We start from the raw sequence: 24237 nt of genomic DNA, 5'->3' as shown, positions 1-24237 counted from the left end.
ATATATAAACAGATATATAAAACAGGTTTACCCATATATAATGTTTACAGCATACTGGTTACTATACAAATTAAGCAGTAACTTCGTCGGATAATTGTCGTATTCAACAGTAGCTTTGCTACATCGTTTTAAACGTCAACAGTACATAAATTACAGATCATGAAATTAGCTTGTTATCTCAAACTGATATGTCGACCTAAATTAAATGAGAAAACGCGCCACGTATTTAAACAAATCAGTGATTGTCCTTCCCACACTTTGCGCGCGCTTCGGCACCCCAAACCGATAGCATGGCCATGGAACAATTCTCAGCTGTTGCTGATCAGGTAAAAACACATGAGGGTTCGATAAGTAGGATCCTGTTGCTCGGTTAACAGTGAGTTTATTTTATTAACGTTTATATTTGTAAATCTATTGATGTCAATTCATCTTCATCTTGCAGGCGTATAACTAATTTAGAGCGAATTGTATTACGGATAAAAACAGACTAACTTCGTATATGGAATAGTAACATTCACACGAACAGATTCCTCTCAATAGCTATAAAAAAAAAAATTTATCATCTATGATCGGATGAAAAAGGCTTGAAATTAACCAAGAGCATGCACGTCAATTGGTTCAATCAAATGTCAAATGGTCACACTTTATTTTTAGCTGTCATTATTTGAAAGAGTAACAGAGGTTTTTTCACTGTTAGAAGAATTGTGCACTAACTGGCATCTCGAATCCTCTCCTAGATGAGCTCGCGACCGGAACACTGCAACTTTAAACCGAAAACGCTTGAGGACTTACTTAAACTCAATTTTGATGATACGAAAACGGTCGTTACATCTCAGGTATACAAAAGCATCAATGAAGGCTTCGACAAGCAGTACACTCATTGCTGCAATGGAGTGTATTACTGTAAAGTTGTATTATGAAGCAAAAACAAGAGCTTCCATTTGATTTCCAATCTTTTCAGGCAAACAGTCTGATTAACGAACTTCTGGTTGAGATGGTTCTGGAATTCGCCGCAAGAGCACGCGAGCAAGCCGACGTGGAGAGTGGCCAAAGTGTTTCAGTCGAACATCTGGAAAAAGTGTTGCCTCAAGCGATGCTTGACTTTAATTAAAGTTGGCTTTAATTGGCCATTATAGAGTAACTGGTATAATAAGACATGTTTTTATACTATCGTTATGCTTAATTTGGCCATTGTAGGTTAGATTGTTCCGATGTTTTGTTGTGCGTCGGAATCGTGAAAATAGGTTACATAAAATAAACTTATTTTTAATAAGATGAAATTGTGTGTTGTTTATCGATTGAACAAGGTAGAAGCCGAGTAAAACAGATATTCTGTTAAACAGACGGCTTCCATTCTGAGGACGCATCAGCCAATGGTCTCGTTCAGTTCAATAATTTGGGGCATCAATATAAACGTTCTCAAGTTTTCTGTTTAGACGGCTTGATATTGAATAAAATTCGGCAGAGTGACAAATCTAAGTAAGCTGCTGTCACTCTGCGGAAGTAAGCGTGTCGACCAAATGTAAGAAACAGCCTAATTTGAAAATTCGTTAAAAAGTCCGCCAAGTGCTTAGCGACATACTAATGGCTTGCGAAGTGTCTGTTGTGATGAAAGCGAACGGTGGACTTTTCGAATCGCTATCGTCATTTGCAGTGTTTTACTGTGTCTGTTAGTTAGAGTAGAAATCGGCAACACAGCATAATTAGAACGTTAAACAATATAATATATATTTAAACGTAAAAATAATATCGTATAAACTAAGTAGTCTAATACGTTTATAATTATTTTCTCACTGGTCTTATCGCTATATTTCATCAAAATACTTCTGCTACACAAACCAAGTCCCAGAAATTAATTTCATATCTCTATTGAATTACCCATGCGCCCAAAAGTTATAGAGCTCACTCAATGTGAAATGTCGCAAACCAATAGGCTTAATTCGAGATTCTAGCGCATTTTCGAAAGACAAACAAACTATGTGCCGCTGACCGATCAAGTTGCCAACTTTCTTATAATGGATTTGCGTGGATGATGAAAAAAGTTACACTGAATAACAACTACAAACCTTGAGATATCATTATTTTGATTATGCTGTTTATGCTATTACAAACCAAATCGCCGTGAGATGGTGTTCCGTTAAGTCTAAAATTGAAAAAGCTTTCTCGAAAAGGTTCGTCTTTAACTGTTCTGCGAAACTTTTGGTAAAAAACGCCAGGTCTTTTCGGTATTATTCGTATTTCAAAGTCAGGTGTGTATTTAACAATATTAATATCCAATTATAAAATTCTTTAAAATTTCAATTCCTTTTTTGATCTTACACTGTTCGCTAAATTTACTCTTTGTGGGGGCAGCAGCCGAAAGGAATGTTTTGAAAACAATTATGGAGAAATCAAACGCTGATGCTGTGAAGTCCAGTGATCTATTTCTGGCAAATTCCATTGTGCCGTTACTAGAGCCGAGGCCTCTTACATATAAAAAAGCATCGTACACGTATTTAACGAGCCTACGCTTCTGCAATTTTCTATTGACCTGCCATCAGTCATCACCCGGGTTCTAATGCCTAATGGCCCGCCAAAAATTTAAAAGTTCTCTCCTCCCGTCTTTCCACAAATTCAGGCGGGTTTTCATGTCATAAACACTCACTGAATGAGCTTTTAGCTGGCGGTTTAGAAAACTACTAAGAAATAGGTGCCACCTACCTATTATCATTACGACGAACACGGTGAATAGTTACTTGGACAGTAGTGCTCTTTTTACAGTTAAGGCCTTCATATTTTTTGTCTAACAAACGCCTGGTACGCAATTCCGATTCATCGCAACCATTTAGGTTTCCAAATACTGTTATAAATACGTTTAGAGTGGAACAATTGAAATTAAAACTTATAAAAACGAATATATATGTAGCATATGTGATTTACATTTATGTACATGAGTGAACTGTACCTAACGTAGGACGTCATACGCAGTATTTATCTACAGTACTTAGCCTTTCTTGTTGCACTGTACTTAGCCGCTGCCCAATATATGTACGATAAGCAGTTTCTATTTAAACAAAGTCGATAAATGGGAGATCTGTCATGAACCATGCTCCTACCTTCATATGGGAAAAATAGAATATTGCATATAATCCAAACGAATAGCGTGAGTGAGAGTATCTCCATATCTCAAAATCTTAACAAAATAACATGAATATAAAAGTGAAATATTTTGGTAGCTTTACTTGACTTCTGTAAACCGCGTTATAAACCGTGATTTTAGTGCTATACGTGAAATTTTTCCCAAAGACTCGTATTTGCTGAATATGATCTGTGCATTTTAGGACAGTGGAGGACGTGGATAGGATGAAATTATTAGAAGATTACATCTGTAGTATGCGAGCAGTTCCATTTGTTCTAGAAAGATGTTCACAGATTTAATTTATGTAGATGATTGTATTATTTATTTATGTAAGTACGTGATACTTGCTTTGAGTTTTCATGAGCTGTTAGTGTCTTTTCTTACGTTACCAACAACAGAATGTTGGTCTTATTTTAGCTGCTGAAAGTTTTGAGTTCTTGACAGAAGTCAAGTAAAGCTACCAAAATATTTTACTTTTATGTTCATGTCATCTTATAAAGATTTTGAGATATGAAGATACTCTCTCTCACGATATCCTTTTTGATTATATGCAATATTCTATTTCTCCCATATGAAGGGTAGGAGCATGGTCCATGACAGATCTCCCACTTATCGGCTTTGTTCAAATAGAAACTGCTTAGCGTACAGGTACTGGGCAGCAGCTAAGTACAGTGCAACAAGAAAGGCTAAGTACTGTAGATAAATACTGCGTATGACGTCCTACGTTAGGTATAGTTCATTCATGTACATAAATGTAAATCACATATGCTACATATATTCGTTTTTATAAGTTTTAATTTTACTGCTTTTGTGGATGTGTAAACTAATCATGCTCAGTTTACATTATGACACACTTATCCGTTAATGAGTGGCCTAAGGTAAACAGCAAGGCTATGACATCAAAGGCCAAATGTTTCAGTCCTGCATGGCACGTGCGAACAAACGTAGTCTTGGATGCGAAGACTGGCAAGCTGATTTTTGTTAGGCTGTTGCCTTTTAAATTATTTGTTGTGATAATGTAGCGTAGTCTTACGCAACAAGTAACTACACACGAACTTTTTTTTAGCATAATCAGCTTTAAAAATACTATTTTTTGTAAATGTCGTTTTTTCGAAGTACTCCCAAATGCTGACTGGAGGCTTTCTTATTTGACTTTATATTTGTGAGTGACTTTTAGTGTATGTTTTTTGAATGGCATTAGGTGTCAAATTTGGAATTACGAAATAATTCAACAAGTTAAATTAACTTGTAGAGCCTATTACCCCAATATTACGGTTAATAACTTTTTCTTTGTTCATGGGTGGCATCTTAAAATGATGGTGGACACACAAATGTGTCATAATTTTTTAAATGTCGAAGTTTTTAAGTAGGCCTTTCAGGACTAATCAGGTATTTATCGTTTTTTTTGTGATATATTCTTGGTAACGTTTTATAGGTGGGCATGTATATCGTATGCTGACGGAAAGGATATAAGTAGGTCATGCACAGAGGCCTAATCCGCAGGTGGAAGTGTGAAAACGTGATAATTACGGGGACAAGGTGGTGAGGTTCAAGAGCTCTGATCTGATTTTTAAGGAAAAATTGGCGGACGTTGAGGCAAAGAAAGATAGTGTGTACGGCAAAAGAAATTGCTGGGTATCACGACTTAAACTTCAGGATATATCTACGGCTTTTCGCTATTTGAAACAACTAACGTGTAAGAGCAATGCAAAGGTCTAACCGATTAGCGGCGGAGCTTCATCAAATGGCCACCTCGTTACCTGCAGGAATTGTGTGCTCTCAGGCTGCCGATGATGAAATCGGCCACCTTGAAGCCATAATTGACGGTCCTCCGGACTCCCCCTACGAAGGAGGGCGCTTTCATGTCGATTTACGTCTACCTGTTCGTTATCCCTTTGAACCCCCTGCGCTGCGAGTCATCACACGAATTTTCCATCCGAACATAGATCCGCAAGGCAGAGTATGCCTTTCCGCTATACAATTGCCACCGAAGGGCACGTGGAAGCCTGCACTGAATGTCTGTGCAGTCCTAACGTCACTACGGGCTATTATAGCTCAACCAACGGCAGAGGACCCATTGATGGCGGACGTGGCTGAGCTTCTACAGAATGATCGAGCCGAATTTGATAGAACCGCAAGAAAATGGACGCAAATGCATGCAATGCAAACTAACAAGACGGAGGGTTCAACCTCTAGCGCAGAAAAAAAGTCGTTATGAGTGGAAATTAGGTTATCTTCGATAAAGATATTCGCTAGTGTAGTAGATGTACTCGTATTACAAAGGATTCACGTATCAAAAAATAGGTTCCAGTTCACCTTTAGCCTTTCGTATTAATGAAAAACATTTTTCGAAGAAAAAGCAAAACCATTCAGTTCATTGCTAAACGAATAGATCATATCACTAATAAAACATCGATAATATGTTGTTTTTATTAGACGATGGATAGAAGCTCAAACGTGTTATAACAGGTACATAACCCTGAATCGGAAAAACCTAATTTTTTCATATATTTTTTTGATAATAAATGAACTGAATGAAATGAATAGAAAGCATATATTCATTTTTTCCAGGCAGTGATTTTTTACTGCTATCACTTTAGGAATATATTCTTCACGTGGGCGTTTCGGTCACATTTTCGAATAAATAAACAAAAAATCTCCTTGGCAACGTGCCCACTCAGTCTGAGAAAGCTGAACCAACTAACAAACACTTTCTGGACGCTGAGTCAAGAACGTTACTAATTCGGGTCCATCAACACCCATTTAATCATTTAATAATGTGTGTGTGAAGAAAAAAATTTAAAAAAAATAGATTTTTTCAGTGCATGGCGCAAACGATGTTCCATTCATTGCAGTAACTATATCGGTGAATACAAGCTGATGAAGCCGCTTTTTCGATTATTTTTAGCACAGTAACCAAGTTTATTCTTGTAAGTAAGCGAGATGCTATTATATCATATAATATCGATATATACATACATATATATAAACAAAAAGATTAAAATATTAGATAATTGTATATACTTTGTCGTTTAGTCAGCCTGCTGGATTGGTACCTTCATCTATAGAAGATGTCATCGACGATGGCAAGTGAAAAACAACAGCGAATCATAGAAGCAAGGATCCAGGCTTCTCCACCGATCTAAACACTGCATTAAAATAGCATAAAGCACAATGCCTCATAAAAGCCCATAAATTTTAGGCATTTACCTTCATTGAGACAGAAGTATTTTGAGTAGCCTTCTGCTAATCCCCTGTTTCCGTACGCAAGAAAGACGATGTTCACCGCTTGTTTCCACTAGGCGCGGGCTTAGTTCCATGTGGTATGGTAAACCCATGAAGCATTCCGTGCAGCTTACCAGTAGGTCATGTGTTCAACCAGTTGTAATCCACCGTACCTCTTGTACGCTTTCGACGAGGCTCTGACGGCATTTGAAGCTTATCTAGATTCGCTTGCTGAAACCTCATCCCCTGATAAATCCGCAGGGACCTCACAGGTATGTCCAAAGTATAACGTCAACACGTTTTATCTGCCTATCTTGAATGGCTCTTGTCAAGGTGCTACTAATAAGAGGTTATAGCGGCATCGCATATGGGTTAAAAAAATTTTCATTTGGTGGATTTTAGTTAGAATTAGTTTTCTTTTTCTCTCAATTTATCCGCTCTTTAATCAGGTGTGCGTTGGTCGCTTCGGATGCCTTTTGGTCGATTACTTAAATCTTATTGAGGCGTGCGTCACAAATCATCCCGATTTAAGCGATCAGGTAGTCTGCATCAAATCACAACTCATTCGACATTATGGACAACGGTACGTTGTCATTTATGAATAGCTGTCAAATTATAGGCTCTGTTTGATTTGACAGGATTCAGAGTCTTTAGCTTCTTCAAAGTACAACCTATTTATTTTCGACTACCCAGGAATCACTGTAAAACACAAATAAGGCACAACAAGTGGAGATAATGGCCTACAACTCCAATAGGTGGAATAATATGTAAAAACTAATTTTATTCACACACAAACATTATGGAACATTGAGTTGTTGGTGGGACTTGGAACTGGTAACATGGTCACCATCCATAGTCACCATTTAAGTCAGTTTTAATAAAAGACTAATTAAATGACTAATCTCTGTCTGCTTACGATATACAGCAGGGGATCCCCAGGGCTAACAGCGCTACAGTCAGCTCTACGAGCCATCTTCGTCGAACAACAACTTCACCTTGGTACTCCTACATCGCCGCTTCGACCTCTTTCTCTCCAGCAATAAAACACGTTGTTGTTAAACGAACTTTTACAAAGCAAAGGCTGAGATAGCGAGTTCTAGGAGAAGTTAATAGACGCCAATAAATTTTGTATTGCCCTCCTTTTGGATCTTTTGGATTATTAATTACCTATACAAAACTATCAGAATTAAAAAAGACGGTTTGTATATAAGTGTAAAATGCTGCCCGTACCGTTTTCGAGAAGGCTGACGCCTGTGAACTTTGATTTCTTATTGCTCAGTTTCATTTTCCAAGCTAATTTCTATTAAATTTGTGCTTAAAAACCTTACTATTGACCTACGCTCGTTTTCTACAATTAATCCCTATTATCACAGGTTAATGTTTAAAATCGGTAGTTACGTTGCGACGCGCCAACTGTTTAACATACTTTTCTTGCTACGACCAATCGTCTTGTTAGTTTTTAATTGTTAAGATAGCAGTTATTATTATTACTGTCTATTAACAATAATTATTTTCCTAGTCGAATCAGCTACATCGTTAAGTTCTTTTACTTAATATTGACATTTGTTTGCCTTAGTCGTACCCCCTAGTAAGGTTTCATTTGAATAGTCTCTATAGAATTTAACGTCATAACACTGTCTTTACAATACATAATTTTTGATAAATTGGCCTTATTTCCTGTTGAAACGACAGCATTCATCACTATTCGCGGTACTCGTTTGATTTTAAAGACCACCCGGCCGTCGTTTGAATGCGACTTACGATCCTTCTCCGGCTGTGTTTACAAATCTTGATCCTGTAGTTTTCGCTGATTCACTTCAAGTGGTGTGAAGTTCGGTGTATCGAAAACTATAAAAAAACAAGGTTCCATAATGGTGCTTGAAAGTACAGTGGTTTGGTAAGTAAGAACCTCTTGTACCAATCGCCGGAATTTCTGTTTACAGTACTTTCGAGCAAAAATGAACCCTACCACCGCAACAGCAGAGTGATACGTTATGTTGAAAAAAATTCATTGCGAATGTCTCTACTAGCAAAAACTGGAAAGCAGACCGACTCAGCGCAAAATGTCGGGAAGGTCTCTTCTAAGCAGCTCCATACAAACGTGCAAAAGTGTATCTCCGCATTCAAAGAGTAATACGCTACCTGGCCGGTTTCTAATTTCAATTATAGTACATGTACAAGCGCCGTGATCTATTATTTCATCTAGTTTTTTTCAGCTAGTCAGGCTAAAGCCAAGTATGAGAAACACGTGTAAAGAAGCATTTTGAGGGTGCAATCTGTTTAGGTAATTTTTCAAAAGCAGTGACTATATATTTTCTGGTATGTGTTCTTAATAGACTGTACAAGATTTTTTACTATTACCTTAGGTTCGAGAAGTGACATTAATATCAACGAAAACCTCGAAATCAGTTTAGACTGCCCCGCACACATTATGGCTATTGGAATGACTTCATTTTTTCGACGTAAATGAATTTAAGTTGAGCTCGTATTTGGTGTAAGCCAGTAAGCTTGAATTAACAGACGAAATCGTCTAATCGCCTGTTGTCAGACATGTCGAATCAGACCAATAGCTAATAGTTTAAATGTGTTGTTCAATTCACCAATTATAGTGTGGATAACTCGGAGTACATGCGAAATGGCGATTTTCTTCCGACACGTCTCCAGGCACAGCAAGAAGCTGTTTCTCTGGTGTGCCATTCGAAGGCGCGCTCCAATCCGGAAAACAATGTCGGGCTGCTTACGCTAGCAACGACAGAGGTTCTGACCACGCTGACATCCGATGTGAATCGCCTTTTAGCAAAGCTGCACTCGGTTGAACCGCAGGGGAGCCTGCAGTTAATATCAGGCCTACGTATAGCGCATCTTGTTCTCAAACATCGTCAGGGCAAGAATCATAAAATGCGTATAGTTTGTTTTGTAGGTAAGTACAGCGCACATTGACAAGACGAAAAAATCAATTCAGTTCGATTTAGGCACCCAGTATTAAAATAAGTGTGGTGCGTAACTCGATAAATGCCATCATCATTATAAGGTGTATCAAGGATTGCAAATCTCAACGTGGAATACTAGATAGTGCTGTTTGAAGGATACAACTTTTTTTTAACAAAAATGGTGACGAGGCAGTTGTTTTAACTTAACGTTCATTTGATGCTATTAGTTGATTGGAGGAAAGTATTATGTGAAAAATAGTAGGATAATGCTAAATTGGAAATTTCTTAGCAAATTGGCTTGCATTCAAAAATACAAACAACAAAGGACTCTACCTCAAGAAAATCTCAACCTTGTGACTCCAATCATTTATTCGTCACTTATGCCTCTCTCCAATCGTCTGCTATATCATTATTACAACTCAGAATTTTCTATAGTTAAGATATTACAAAGGATTAGAAACTGAATCAACCGCCAGACGAATGCTCTGATCAGTCTTCAGATTATAAAAAAAAAAACACTAGCAGAAATAACGATGGTATCGAAGTAACGTCAGGCGTTGTTCAAGAATCAGCCAAACAAGAATGAGACACAATGGCGTTATCGCATTGTGGTACAAAAAGATTACTGCATCATAACTTCGTTGCTAAAGTATTCGTCTGATACTGTGGGACACTAATTTACTAAACTGCTAGCTTCTGAGGGACTTGGTTTGGACTTAATGTAATATTTTTTCATACAATAGAGAAAACTGGTAAACTGCGCTAATTTCAAGTTCCACGATTGAAGTGTTTGCCCGGAGGTGTACTTTTCGCACCATTAAATACTAATTCCCATTTTTTCCTCATTTCTATTGCTATCTTGCGCCTCTCGTTGTGCAGTTTTATAGCTGCGCGTAGCTACAATTATGGGAAAGTCTTCTACATAGGATTGTTTGCACTCTTTTCCGTCGGATGAGCTCCTGTACGGAATTCTAACTTACATTCCATAGCAACCTCTAGTATGGACTCCTGAAGCACGCCTGCTATGATGTTGAACTATATTGGCGTACGTTATAGCCGTTTTTTACGTTAGGTGGGCGTGTGGCTCATAACGCTTAAAATGGCCTGTCTGTTGCAAGTTTGAACAATTTCGGATGCAGAAGATTGTCTGTCCAACACAGCTCTCTCGGCGACTGCTTCCCTACCTTCCTATAGGTATTCCCTACCTATAGGTGGTTATCGACACGGTCTTATTAAAGACCGTGTCGATAACCACCTAAGTGAATCTTTTTTTTTTTTGGAGGTTAAGGGCAAATGCATTATGCAGACCAGACATCACTGAATTGTGATTTGTCCGGTACTGTGGGACTCTCACCTACTAAACTTTGGACTCCTTTGTCAGCTTGGGTCATGGTTCGGGATATGATCGATTCCTGTGGGACTCCTGCTGTGACCGTATATCTTGTCCCATCCGCTATTAGTGTTCTGTTCTCTAAGTATGAACTGATGATCCTGCGTAGATACTTAGAGATATCCTTTTCTTCCAGTGCTTCCATTAATTTTCCCCAGTTCATGCTATTAAAAGCATTTCTAACATCCAGTAGGATTAGCAGCACGAAATTCCGAGTCTTTAGTATGCTTTTCATCTCTTCCCTCGCTAGCCCGATGACCCTGTCCACAGCTGTTAGCGTACAACGGTGTTTCCTAAAGCCGTATTTGTCTCCGACAGTGCCTCTTTATCTTCAATCTCCTTGTTCAATCTGTTTACTATTATGCTTTCAATAGCTTTTGCTGCTGTATTTAGAAGGCCGATTGGTCGAAATGCCGTAACACCTATCTTATTTCCCGCTTTTCGAATCAGTACTAAGTTTGCTTCCTTCCATATATCCGAGAATTTTCCTCTCCGGAGTATGTCGTTCGCCAATTTTTGTAATATCCTGGGCTATCTCTTGATCAGTGTCTTGACTACTTCCGGTGGGACTCCGTCGGGCCGTGGTGCTTTCCCCGCTGCTATTTTGTTTCCTGCTTCTGTTATTTCTTCCAGAGTTACTTCGGGGATGTCTCTTTCATCTACCTCAATCGTTGTTTCATACCTTTTTGGTTGCATAGGGAATAGGTTTCTTACCGCTTTCATCACTGTGTCTGGGAGGATTGGTGGTGATCTTTTTTTTATTTTGTCCATTACTATTTGACAAAGGAGTCCGAAAGCGTCTCGGTCGACTGCTTCTATGAGTTTTTTCCAGGATTTTTCCTTACTATGTTGTATACTTTGTCTTAGTTTATTTCGGGCTTCCTGGTATTCCCGGAGTTGTTGTGTCGCTCTTTGTTCTGTTTCTGGTTGAAGATTATTTGTGCGTTTCTGCCAGCTTCTTGTTCTTGCGTATGCACGCCTTTTCCTCACGCATATTTTCCTGAGATCTGCGGTTTCCTTATTCCACCAGTGTTTTGGGCGGTGGTGGTGTCGATCTCTGGGCGGTTGTCGATCAGCTTTTGTACACGCGTCAATCATAAGCTGACTGAGTTGTTGCGCTTCTATCTGTATTCCTCCAGCTACCGTTTCGTTTACCATAATTTTCTCGCACCTTCCGTCTAACTCTCTTCGCAGTATTGGGAGGTCTAATTTCCTTGCTTGCCATCCTTTCGTCTTTCTCTGTGTTCCTTCCGGTGGTCTTGTTAGCTCAACTTTAAAAAAATATGTAGTGGTAATCACTGTCACTTTCTTCTTCGTCCAAGACTCTCCACCCTGTTGTGAAGGCTGCTGCTTCGTTGTTTACTAATGTGATGTCTATATGTGATGGGATGTTATGTTCACAAGTAGGAGCCTCTCCATCATTAAGCATTGCCAGTCCCTCTGTTACCGTCCACTCTAGGGTGGCTATTCCTCTTCGGTCGTTTCTTCTGCTGCCCCATATTACATTCTTCGAGTTAAAATCCCCTGTGACTACAGTCTTTTTCCCATTATCATGTCGTTGGAAGGGCAGGCCCGAAACAATCATGGGTCCGACATACAACGCCTGGAATTAACAGAAGTACAGGGAGTACGGTCCCCCTCGAGACCTATTGTTTCTGGTCAATAGGAAAGCCAGAATGGAGGATGGACTGGAACGGTTCAAAGGGAAGGATGACGAAATGACCGTTCCTGCAAGCCCTTCAGTGAATCTATCCTTTCGAAAGCTTTACTAGGTGAGCGGTGCCGTCAGTCAGCCTTCCACTAATTATCGTTTTCAGGGCCGTTCCGATTGTGTTTAAGAGACAAATTAGTCGATTCCCTACTGAGTCAACAGAAAGTTCTCCTGGTTGTTTTTATAAAAGCTGCAGTTATTTTCTTTCACTCTAGGGGGAACTAGTTTTTGCTCCGAATTCTGACCGTTATCGATGTGAACCTTTCAGGCTGCTCCAGGAAAAGGATCTGTTTAACTTAAGAAGGAATTTTATTTGGTCTAGAGTTACTCTGTCATAACGCCAATGTATTTTCGGTAGATTCAAGAGTTGTTCTTGCATTTGTATAAATGTCCATTGTGCCGCCAGTGTTCGCGTGGGCAGGGAAAAGCCTCGTCACCGCTTTCCCTACTATTTTTTTTGGAAGCGTCGATTTTAACTTTTTCGTTCTTTACGTGACGATCCCGCATGACTTTCTTTAGACGTTGCTCCCAACAGCTCCTTCCATCTTCGAATGGTTGATATAAATTTTTTCTTGTAACTGCGAATTTCTTCCATTTCTGTCCGTGTCTCCCTATCGTTGTGCACTGTCATCGTACCTTATTGCAGGTTTTCTTGGAAGTCCTCGATCCGTCCCGTCAACTAGTGTGTGATAAGGTACCTATTAGTTACATGAGATTGCTTCGTACGCTTCGTAATCATTTTTACTACAGATTGCGATGTGATGTGTCCAGTTTACTTGTACGTCATACCGGTTGAAGGGTATCGTCCCCCTACCTGACATCTTATCCATGCTGATTGCTATAGGAGTTTTCCTCCAACATTTCTGAATTCGTTTATACATGACATGATCACCCAGATAAGACAGAAGTAGCAGTCAACTGAAACACTACTGCATTGCATCATTCAGAACTTGACAACTCAGAGTCATCCAGTTTTGGCAGATCCCTTAGGTTGTAGTACTCTTCCTTTGCTTTAGTACGGTAGGTCATTACAGCAGCCAGCGTAATTCGAACTTTTCGAGTTGCTAGTCATCTCTGTACACCGATAATAAGGGCCCGATTTCTATCATTTAAAGAACAAGGTGCTTAGGTGGCACTTTTTTTGTACTCATCATTAGGCAATCTGAAATTAATTATGCGTTTCAAATTAAAAAGTAAAATAAAAATTAAAACGTTCAAGTGAATAATGAACTAATACACTAGTTATTTTGAATTCAGATACATTAACGACAGTAATAAAACAGTTGGAGTCATTCTATAGTAGTTGCAGCAGATATTACCATATATATGTATATATATTGCAGGGACGGACTCAAAGAGTGATGCTGCAAACTTAGTAATAGTCTGATGAAGTTAAGTCCAGCTAACTAACTTTTTTCAGATTGTCTGGTAGGTTCACAGCGAATTTTGAATCGGGCGCCATAAGCAACGTTGAGTCAGCAGTGATTTAACGGAAGAATGTAAACTAGCTTTTGTTTGGCACTTGTATGATTTAGTTAACTCGCACAAGCTTTAAAGGCTCATAATAAACAGTCTTAAACGTGGTCAGTTTAAACTCTTGTTTCTGGAAAAAGCTGAATGTGACCCAAACTGGTATGGGGTACGTGGGCAGAAAGTGGTTTGCTCTTTCTCCAAACGGTCACTTCACGTGCAGGCTAATTCTTTGATAAAAAAAATGCTGGAATTATTAGTGCAGTTAAGTAAAATCCACATGAACTTTTGCAAGATAACAGATGATACATCACTACCCGAATTAAGTGTTTCAAGAATCTAGCAAGCAATGATTACGTCAATCGGGTAAAAATTTGGGTTTCCTGATCATTCAACCGATTGCCAATTGATAAACCGTGTGTGCATGACCAATCATCTTTCGAAACTGAACGTTTGATAACTTTTTCCAAAGATGGTGATGGGTGATGAAAAGTGGATAAGATACATTACGCTACTCGACACAGATCTTGATCAAAGCGAGAAGAACGCGAAATCTGAGGTCGCGAGAGTCTCTCAGGCGAGAGCTAATGCCGAACCCAAAAAAGATAATGCTGCGTATTTTTTGAGATTTTAGAGGAATGCTCTTGTATGAACTTCTATTAAACAATCGAGGTGCTGTCCTTAAATCTATACTCTAGGTTAGGTTAGGTTAGGCCTCACACATCGTGACTTGACAAAGATTGTGCGAGTCTAATTGAGCTGCCTTACCTAGCGTATCACTCTTGACCTTGCTTTTTACGATTATTTTTTTTCTGATCCTTGTAGGACTCCTTTAACGACAAAAATTGGCTGTCTTTTGAAACAAAGATATTAATTTCTGGAAAGTTACTCGAAAAGCCGCCTGAAATTTGGGCAAGGGTCATCGCTAGTAACGACCAATATATCACTGATTAAAGTTGTCTGAGTAAAACATCGTTGAAAATGAATTTAAGATTAGGTAGAATTCCCCTGCGAACCAATGGGACGACTTCATAGTACTTCGATCAAATTGCAAGTTGGCGACTATTACGCGTTTCTAAATAAAATCACATTACATTATCTGGCTACTTATTTCCTTGCAGGTTCACCTATTGCATGTGATGCAAAGGAAATGGTGAAATTAGCTAAGCGACTTAAAAAAGAGAACGTCAATGTTGACGTAATTAACTTTGGGGAGGACGAAGCAAATGCGGAAAAGTTAAAAAGTTTTGTTGAAACGCTAAATGGTGGGAGAGAAAATGCAGGTTCGCACCTGGTCACCGTAACTGCGACACCCCACCTTAACGAGGCGCTGATTTCGTCACCGATTATCCAGGGCGAAGACGGCAGCGGCGCCGTACCAGCCGGCGGGTTTGAGTTCGGAGTTGATCCAAATGAAGATCCTGAACTAGCTATGGTAAGCAACCAGCCAGTCTCAATAGTGTTATCAGTACGAATACCATGACGAACGCATCAAGTGCAAAAAAGTCAATGTGTCTTTTGTTCACCTGTTTCAAGTAAGGTGCCTTACGGTGATTGATGATAACAGTAAGTCATTGTACAGTGAATCCATTAGTATAGTAGACGATAAACAGCGCAACATACTGAAGTTTGCTGTCAACGGCATTTTAAAAACCATACCCAGATCTTTATAGTGTTCTTAGAGCCAATGAAAAGGCCTTTAATTCGCATACGGTCAGTGCGTTTTTGCGTACCCGAGGTTGAATTCAATTAACGATAGATGTATCTGCTTTTCGGTAGGCACTACGTGTGTCCTTGGACGAAATGCGACAGCGTCAGGAGGCCGAGGCTGGTAGTGCCCCAAGAGAAAACATCCGATCCGCAACAGCTACTGCGGCCGCTGCGACCGGGGCCGCTTCAGCAGAAGAGGACGGGCTTGAAAAAGCGCTACAGATGTCGATGCAACCCGGAGCCGAATCAGGATCTACAAGCTCAAATCCGCCAGCTAGCCAGCGGGCTTCAGAGCCGAACTTTGCAGCCATGACAGAAGAGGAACAGCTTGCATACGCAATGCGAATAAGCTTGCAGCAACGTGAGTGAATGTTCTCCGAGCTTGTAGCTTTTCATCATATCTGTCCGTCTACATATATCCTTTTCGTTCTCTAAGTTTTTTTATGGAGCTGGTTCTGACCTCTAGGCGTCTGTTTTAGCTGCATCCGTAAAGTGTTGATCGTCATTTCAAGAATCACGCGTAGATGTCTGTATTAAGAATATGCACTGCGTTACTATTTTCAGAGGAGCCAATGGAAACTGATGACGTTGCAAAAAAGGATGTCGAGAAAAAGGTTCGTTCAAAAACTCGTGCTACATTTGTCCTCATAAAATGCTTATTTTTTATTGCATATATTTGAGTATACGCGTTAACTAAAGCCGCTGCAAGGTACACTCGATTCTTACTCTTCATCACCACACACTGTATTGACCACTGTTTAAAATTTTTTGCATTGTTTTTACTTGGCGATGCTTTCAATCATTTTTCGTATACCCAAAAACTGATATTGGACCTAAGCTGCTTTGGGACGAATTTGGCTTTATCTCGGGGGTATATATTCTGCGATAATAGCATATATTGAAAATTGACACCACTGTGAAGTAATTTTATGAAGCTTTTTTTATAGGGAGTAAATAGTCTTCGACAATCATAAGCCTAACTCAACAATTGTGTACTTAAGCCTCTTAAACGGAGGCTGGTTTCAAACTTAAACCTGTTTGCGTTGAAACCACATTCTGCCGCCGAAGAAAGCATCGCGAACTTGTCGAGATTTTCGGCAGTTGAGAAAGAACGAAATAGGAATTTTAGAACGGGAGACCCGAAACCAAAGAGAAAATTACCCTGTTCCTCTTGCAAGGAAATATTTCATAAGCTTTCATATCAGGAAACGTTTTTATACTACATTTGTTTTCGTGATGCCATTTATCATTCTTATATACGTAGGGGGTTCAATGCTACATAGATGAACGCACGATTTATGTAGATAATTTTTAGGAAGTGCACTAAAGTCTGACTTAAATGCAAAGGCGGCAAAGAATAAGGAAGCTGCCTCAACTAACGAGGCGGTTCCGACGCTTACTGCCGCTTCACCATCGAAGATTCCCCGCCCTTCAAAGGACAAGCCACCTACTACCAACGTGCCATGCTCAAAAAAGTCTCGAAATAAGAGTCTGAAAGAGAAAAAAGACAAGAACGATGACCAGGCTAGCAAGAAGTAAACCTATCGAAAGTAAAAATAGCATTGACCGACAGCTGCAAAAATGATACGAGTAACCGTGATGAAAGACAAAACCAGGAAATGGAGAAAACTAAAAAGGGATATCTAACTGTCTGTCAGGTTCATATATAGTAGGAAAGAAGCGTATACGGAAAGAAGGAATTGCCGAAGATATTCGAATAAAGCGCAGAGAGAATATTAAGGGGGGGGGGGGGGGGGGGTAGACTATTGCTAGTCACATCTTTAGACATATTTAGCAGCTGATTCTTAAATCATTAAGTATTTGAAAACTCAGCTGCTTTCTTATATAGCAAAACATTTAACGGCACCAATATCTATCAAGCCAAAAACTCAGCGACACATAAGTGCTTCCGTGTGTTGTAGGAGGTATAAACCAGCAACTAGAAAAGACGGGATAAAAGCTTTGTTTTATTTAGACATTAAGTCATCACTCATCTACCACATTTAAAAAGGTGTCACCTAAAACATATTGGATGTGAGCCACGATAGTTAGTCGAGCGCTTCAGTAATATTTGACGACATTTCTCTATACTTCGAGATTCCGACACTAGATTCCGAGGCTATATATTTTAACGTGTACTTTTTTCTTGTTAAAATGGGTTTACAGGAGTAGCGTATTCCGGCGATAAGTGACAACAAATGGATTAAACGCAAACAATTGTTCGTAAATAAATGGAATGTATTCACATAGATCAAACACTATATTCATCTACATACGCAACCGATTAAGAAGTACTGTGTGGTATTAGCTTAGGGTACACATATACATAAGGATTATATGCATTCTATGAATGGTGAATAAAGAAGCACTTAGAAATTATTTATATTTAAGTCAATACTTTATTTGTCTTCTCGTCCTTTGAAGTCGCTTTATCATTTTCTTGTCATATATATATTTAACAGCAAACATCTGCGTGTCAAGTAATCGTTAACATAAAGTATTACGATTTTTTCTTTCTTCATAAACTACAGACTCTATCTGTTATTTTGTCGTTGATAATACCCTTGTTGGCTCATGTATGAAGCGTTTCTTGTCCAAACCCCTGTACACGTACCTAAAGTTGAGCAGAGAAGCTGAATATCTACGTCAACCATATTTCCTTGAAGACTATGGCATTTTTCCGTATCAAGGCCAGGCGACAAATGCTAATCAAGGCCAGGCGACAAATGCTATCTAAGTTTAATGACAGTTAAATGCCGGCGACAGCCTCGAGGGATACAAATAATGCCGGCGACAGCCTCGAGGGATACAAATCTCAGTTATAAGTTTAAATTGACCATAATTATATCGTTCAAAAGTCGCAGCATGGTAAAACGGTCGATGTGTGTTTAGAAACGCAAAAGAAAAACTGAAATAGTCTTAGCAGCCACTGATCTAGAGTGTAAAAATATATTTAATCTAGACTTTACGACGAGACAATATACTCGGTTTTTTCAGAGGTGACCTGGAATTCGATAATAAAGAGACAGGCACGTTATAAACCTATTTACTCTGCTACCTGAAATCATTCGATGTTTTAATGTCGCACTAGGAAATATAAATCAAAATTATGATGATTTAGGTTTTCCGTCAATATTACTATTTGTCGATATCGTAGCTTCCACTTGCTCAAGATAAAACCAAGATGATATCGATCATTTTTTTTCTTTTTCTTTTTAATTTTTTATTATAATTATAAATTTCCATTTTGAAAATTAGTAAAATTTATCAATAAGATACGGCGAACAATAGCTACATAAATGTGCATGCTATATAATTATTAGTCACATACAAAATCTATGAAACAATAAATTTAGGACTTTAGAACCTTTTCTAAAATTCCTTTTATCTGGCTTTTGCTGTTCTGATAACTGGCTAAAAAATTCTTTCATGGCAGTGCACACTTCACATCTGTCTACATAAAGGTTAGGAAGAACGATACCATCATTGACTGCAATCAATAACAAAAAAGACTCGATGCTAGAAACACTAAGGTGTTTTTGTTGTACCTGTAGGTAAGCTAACTTCACAGATCACAATACGACTGTCTTTTTTTTTACAAGAGAACAAGTATTCTAGGATTGGTACGAAAGTTAGTCTGGTAAGTTATGTATATATACATATATGCATATTTTGTTTAGTATAGGGCTACGTACCGAATAATCTTTTTGACTGGACTTCCGGTGGGACTTATGCTGTCGGGTGACTGACTTGGAAGAAGCGCAAAACCTTCTCGAGAAATTAGGCCGTTTCTGCGATCTTCCTCAAACTGACGAACCATCAGTTCCAGATTGTAGCTAAAAGTCACGTCACAAGGAGGAACAACTAATTACTCATCAACCCACACATTTGAATTCAGTTGCAGTTTTATATAGTAGCTATGCCTTTGTAACAATCCATTTGCGTCAGTGGTGTCGTTAGCAGAATATTCTGCCTGCCGGAAACTATTCAGCGTAAATCAGCTAATGTAACAATCTAGTTGAGACCTTTCTAAATGAATATTCTTTTTGAATAACTTATAGTAAACAGTGAGAATGTTCACATGATTCTACTGTAACGATATACAATTGTTAACTTAAGTGATAACCTGCAATTGCATTAGTACATAAATGATGAGACTTATCGTAAACGCACCAAATCATGGAAGTGCAAACCTTAACTATCGAAATTATAATTACGTTAATAGTTTACCGTTCCCTGTAATTGGTGAAGAAGAGTCTCACTTGTGCCTCTGTTTTATTGCCAATTAAGCGAGCTACCGCCTTAAAATCTTTGCCGTAGACGCGAATCGAATGCACCGCAAGTATAAGCTCGCTATCTGTCCACGGCGTACCCGTCGCGCATTTATTGGCTGCAAGACTGCTATTGCACAGTCTACGGTACATTTCCACCTGAAGCGTATTTCAACAACTCAAACGGTTAGAGACAATTATTCATAGTGGTTATTACCTTCGTTAACACACTTGTTGCAACGAATTTCCGGTACAAAAAAACGAGGATGTACGTTTAATAGATTGATCGCAACATAAGATACTACGATAACGACTAAACGAAAATCGTGCATTAGAATTCTTGCATAGAGCCTACCTGTTTGTGGTCCTTGCTGTCAACTCTATTGTGCACGAGTTCCTCACTAAGTCTCGCTGAGGTCTCTTGGAGCTCAGCAAGTTGCTTTGAAACCGTATCATTTTCAATAACTTGCTCTAGTTCGTTTAACGTAAAACGAAATCTGTCACCACTTTGAGGTGGATCAATTCGCCGGCTAAATAAGATCCTACCAACCCTTGTAATGATGGGTCTGCTCTTAATACTGCGGCCATTTTTCTTTGGACTGCCTCTGCCCACAGGATTATAGTCCGGGTCCTGACTCAGCGGCGGGTCGGGTGTTTCGCGAATTTTAGTTGAATAGTAAAAATCTAAGAGTTGGACAATACTTTTATTTGGCAACAGGTCCTTGTAACGATGGAATTTTTTTTTGTGTTTTGAAAAACATTTTTTGAAGAGAACTTTTTCGTCATTAGTCCACCGAACATGAGGATTCCCAAGAAATTTTTTAACTTCCGGTTTAAAATCATCACTAGAGTAGTCGGGTTCAAAGAGTAGATCCGCTTTGTGGATTTCCGAACCATTAGTGTACGGGACAAGAGCTGGAATTTCAGCCTGGAATTCAGGCCCGACCCGAACACCACCTACAAAAGTTTCAACATTTTAGTTAAGGAGATTATGACCATTATTCCTGTCATTTACCTTATTTGAATATTGGGATAATTTATGTAAGCTTACCGTTATGATAGTATTACTGCTATTAACGTAAATATTTTAATATATCTAGAAACATAGCACCTGTTAGTTTTCCTGCAAATTGGCCAGGAAATAGTAGCAGCCTGCATGTGTAACCCTAACCCATGACTGTGAATATATATAATTGCAATAATCGATCGAAAATATTTCCGATAAAACTCACAAATATTATCTGTCCGTAAATATAACTAAATATATGCATCGAGTTCCACGTTTGGAAGTACTTCGTATGCTATCCAAATACGTAAGAATATCAGTAATCAACCAGTCCATACAGTTTTCCTCCTGTGTTAATCGTAAGCTTGATAATAAAAATGTATTGAATAATGATCCACATAACCAAACTGTTGAAATGATTGAACCTCGCATATGAAAAAATTATCATTACCGTCATAATGATAATAATGCGAATAATGCTCTAGTTAATATATACCAGAACGAAATGCACTATCGTATAAATATAGCACTTGGCCCAGAGTTTATCGGGGAACCTGCCTAAGCTTGATCAGGCTAATACCTCACCATCTGTACTGGGTACCACGCAACGCATTAGATACCATTCAATACATCAAGTCCACTGGCTTTAGTTAAAGGCCCTATCAAAGACTCAAATTTTTCCTCAAATATTCCTGTGAATCAAGACGTCTGGTTTATTTGTGTGGAAACCTGTTATCTACACATTGAATCGTTGCTAAACAACTACACAGATATTATACCAATTAAGCCTATAAATATTTTGGTGTCGTTGTTAAAGTATTCGACACGATCCCTCGAAGCGACAATTCTATGGAGCAAGCAAACGGTAATTCTTATTCACAGCGAAAATCAACATTGAATTGTACACAGCGTACGACCGCAATTCCTACGAGATCGCGTACCTCCGCATAATAGGTCAAGTACTTTTATGCTAAAACTAATAACTGAAGAAATTAGACATCGCTAACGGGAGCGGACTGTTCGTGTGTGACTTTTGTCTGTCGCCAAGGCCAGATCACAGCGCACTGTCCGGTCTTGTGTCTTGCTTTGAACAAGCGGACCAACAGCGCTTATCAAGACACACGATATCGCAACGAAGTACGAAACTACAATATTGAGGATTATAAACCTGAGGTGTGGACAACTTAACAGAATTATTATGGACATCCACTAATAGGAGATTTCCCCCAACTTTGCTGAGCCTGGAAATTGGCAGCCGCTCGAGCCCTAGCGCGAATTACGGCCGCATATTGATGAGCTGGCCTGAAGAATGCTATCGCGGGTTGGGAAGATTCGAATATCCTCACTCCTTCATGGGCGATGAAACAGGCGACTTGAAAATGGCACCAGAAAGAAGAAATCGCACAAACAGACCCTTGGAACTGGCTCCGTTGACACACAACTAGGATGAGAACACAGTTAGATCTGTCTCACTGGGACTGAGCGGATTCTCTTGTCATATAGCGGAAAATCGTCAAACAACGGGTGTGTTTCCAGTCGTTCAACACCGGACCTGCACTATAACCGTTGATCTGTCATTGTTGAGGCACTTACTGGTTTTCACATCGCCCTCGGCTCTAGCGCGGCGGCTGGGACGCGTCATCGACGGCGCTGGTTCGACTCCAGCGAGAATCGCGGGATACCTGGTCAACTCCCAACAAAGCGCTGTTCGCTCCCCTGCGAGATTTAAACGCACACGGTTGCCAGCTGAGCTGGCGACCGGCGAGATGGTGGCGACATCTGTGGGACACAGACCATTTATACGCATCGAAGTAGCCATTCAGCAAGTAGCTGCAACTTATTAGCGACTTCTTGTAGGCAGTAATTTTCATCGAGTAGCGTTTGTATTACAATACTAAGTTAATCTGGGTTAAAAAAGTAGACATAGAACTCACTAACCAATTAATGAGCACAGGTCAGCTGAGCGTTGGCAGCACCATTCCTCGGCTGCTCTGTGGCGCCAGACTATTGGGGATACTGAATATCTAGCTACCTGAGTTGAATGATAGTCTACTCATCTAGTGTAACATGATTGTATAAAGTTTGGAAAACCTCCTAATAATTGATTCGTTTCTATCGGCAGTTAGATATTCTGTGGATCGTTGCACATTCTAAGCAATTCCGTTGAAGCTCTAGCGTTCGTGCCCTCTCTTTGAAATGGTGACGGCGATTGGTTAAAGATTATAGATTAGGTTATTTTTGAAAATTATCTCTTAGGTACATAATGGAACACTTTAAAATTTGCCAGTATAGTTATTGAATTAAATGTTTACGATGATACGTTTACGAGCAATTAATAGATTAAAGTAAACCTCTTTCTTAGCTAACTAAATTATGATAATCGTATTTGATATTACTTAATCTAAAACTGAAGTCACAGCTCATACGTCACACATTATTTTGTCAACTTCTTAGAAATCGATGTTGTCGTCAGAAGATTGGAAAATCAGGCGCTTATTAGGAAAACGCCCATTTGACTTCCTTCAAATAAAAGAAGTTCATGTCTCTGCAAAACGTCCGCCTTATTAAAACATGGAACTGTCGTGCTGCTCCAACTGGACCGAATTAGCTCTGGTTCATTCCTTTAAAGTTTAGCTGCCAAACTACACTAGCGCATGTAATTGTTATTAAACTCCTTAAATCATATGTACAAAAAGCCAGATCACGGTAATTTATTTGTCTGCCTCGATAATATTCTGGCCGTCAACTGAGGCCTTATTTAACAAAAAGCAACGTGTGTCGAAATCGTCCTATTCGATGCATTTTGCCGGGCTGTAGATTTGATATCCGTCGGTTACTGAACGCCCGCTGTGACTACCTATGTAAGAGGGCTGACTGAGCACGCAGCCGAGCAGTGCCAGCGGACGTTGAAGTTTAGCTGCATCTGTGTATGTTATGGATAAATAGTATTGGGCGAGCTCTTCTGGTCAACGCGGACCCATTTCTATTGAAAGCCGCTCGTTCGGAGTGCGACGAAGTCGACAACAAAGTGTCTCTGATCGTTACTATCCGATTGCTAGCTAATCTGGTTTGAAGAGGTTACCGCTCTCAGCTGGCTCGAGTGAAGGATCTATTCTGGGACGGGCGGGAAGAGAGTCCGGGAGTTCGACACTCAGTCTTCTTGAGAAACACCACCGAACACGGTGATCTATGGCGGCGCAATAGAACAGGATGGTGTGGAGCGAGTACAAGTAAGCGCGGCTTTGTGATACTTAAGTACAACATAGAAAGGACAAAGCATACGGTATCACTTTCTTTCATCGCTAGTGTGGTTATGAACAGACGATGAGGAGTGGCTGACAACATTGTTACGTTAGAAGTCGTCTGGGCGACATCAGGCATAGAACGTCAACATTACACTATGGGT

The 24237-nt window shown here is 39.4% G+C and overlaps 5 protein-coding genes and 1 pseudogene across 11 annotated transcripts in view; 5 read left to right on the top strand and 1 right to left on the bottom strand.

Annotated features, from left to right (window-relative positions):
- LOC111244852 (centromere protein X-like) overlaps positions 1 to 1280 on the top strand; it is a 2360-nt gene extending 1080 nt beyond the window's left edge. Inside the window, exons 1-3 of one of the 3 annotated variants that reach the window (XM_022792339.2) lie at positions 127 to 326; positions 738 to 836; positions 962 to 1280. In XM_022792339.2, the coding sequence (XP_022648074.1) occupies positions 291 to 326; positions 738 to 836; positions 962 to 1111 (285 nt within the window). In that variant the 5' untranslated portion in view covers positions 127 to 290 and the 3' untranslated portion in view covers positions 1112 to 1280. Of the gene's footprint in view, positions 1 to 126; positions 377 to 737; positions 837 to 961 lie in introns of those variants that run through there. The other 2 variants (XM_086978852.1, XM_086978853.1) reach the window with 2 other exon arrangements.
- Positions 1281 to 4823: 3543 nt separating this feature from the next.
- LOC111244211 (ubiquitin-conjugating enzyme E2 T pseudogene) lies at positions 4824 to 5336 on the top strand (annotated as a pseudogene).
- On the top strand, positions 5332 to 7495 carry LOC111244212 (uncharacterized). 2 transcript variants are annotated; one of them, XM_022791025.2, is made up of 4 exons: positions 5332 to 6048; positions 6155 to 6615; positions 6793 to 6882; positions 7269 to 7495. In XM_022791025.2, the coding sequence occupies exons 2-4, from the start codon at positions 6487 to 6489 to the stop codon at positions 7431 to 7433; spliced, it is 384 nt and encodes a 127-aa protein (XP_022646760.1). In that variant the 5' UTR covers positions 5332 to 6048; positions 6155 to 6486; the 3' UTR covers positions 7434 to 7495. The 2 variants fall into 2 exon arrangements, with proteins under 2 accessions (XP_022646760.1, XP_086838275.1); XM_086982149.1 differs by having other exon boundaries at positions 6793 to 6926.
- Positions 7496 to 8081: 586 nt separating this feature from the next.
- On the top strand, positions 8082 to 17949 carry Rpn10 (regulatory particle non-ATPase 10). 3 transcript variants are annotated; one of them, XM_086982148.1, is made up of 6 exons: positions 8082 to 8240; positions 8953 to 9263; positions 14966 to 15279; positions 15624 to 15915; positions 16119 to 16168; positions 16902 to 17810. In XM_086982148.1, exons 1-6 carry the CDS (start codon positions 8215 to 8217, stop codon positions 17091 to 17093), a joined length of 1185 nt encoding a protein of 394 aa, XP_086838274.1. In that variant the 5' UTR covers positions 8082 to 8214; the 3' UTR covers positions 17094 to 17810. The 3 variants fall into 3 exon arrangements, with proteins under 3 accessions (XP_086838274.1, XP_086838273.1, XP_022646748.1); XM_086982147.1 differs by lacking the exon at positions 8082 to 8240 and adding an exon at positions 8303 to 8473; XM_022791013.2 differs by lacking the exon at positions 8082 to 8240 and adding an exon at positions 8317 to 8473 and having other exon boundaries at positions 17721 to 17949.
- Positions 17931 to 22583, bottom strand: LOC111244210 (REST corepressor 1-like). Of its 2 annotated transcripts, none has more exons than XR_015322593.1 (5): positions 22425 to 22583; positions 20181 to 20782; positions 19817 to 19984; positions 19250 to 19390; positions 17931 to 18558 (listed from the first exon to the last, which is right to left on the bottom strand). XR_015322593.1 is itself a non-coding variant. In XM_022791015.2 (5 exons), the coding sequence occupies exons 1-5, from the start codon at positions 22471 to 22473 to the stop codon at positions 18513 to 18515; spliced, it is 1038 nt and encodes a 345-aa protein (XP_022646750.1). In that variant the 5' UTR covers positions 22474 to 22583; the 3' UTR covers positions 17931 to 18512. The 2 variants fall into 2 exon arrangements, 1 of the variants encoding a protein (XP_022646750.1); XM_022791015.2 differs by having other exon boundaries at positions 19785 to 19984.
- A 1097-nt stretch (positions 22584 to 23680) lies between these two features.
- Positions 23681 to 24237, top strand: part of DCX-EMAP (Doublecortin-domain-containing echinoderm-microtubule-associated protein) — a 36837-nt gene continuing 36280 nt past the window's right edge. Inside the window, exon 1 of the mRNA XM_022789837.2 lies at positions 23681 to 24235. Coding sequence (XP_022645572.1) covers positions 24232 to 24235 — 4 coding nt within the window. The 5' untranslated portion in view covers positions 23681 to 24231. The remainder of the gene's footprint in view (positions 24236 to 24237) is intronic.

Source organism: Varroa destructor, unplaced genomic scaffold (assembly GCF_002443255.2).
Source record: "Varroa destructor unplaced genomic scaffold, Vdes_3.0 BEIS01000002.1, whole genome shotgun sequence".
NCBI lineage: Eukaryota > Metazoa > Arthropoda > Arachnida > Mesostigmata > Varroidae > Varroa > Varroa destructor.
The sequence above is the reverse complement of the archived record's forward strand: the minus strand, read 5'-3'. Positions and strand labels throughout refer to the sequence as shown.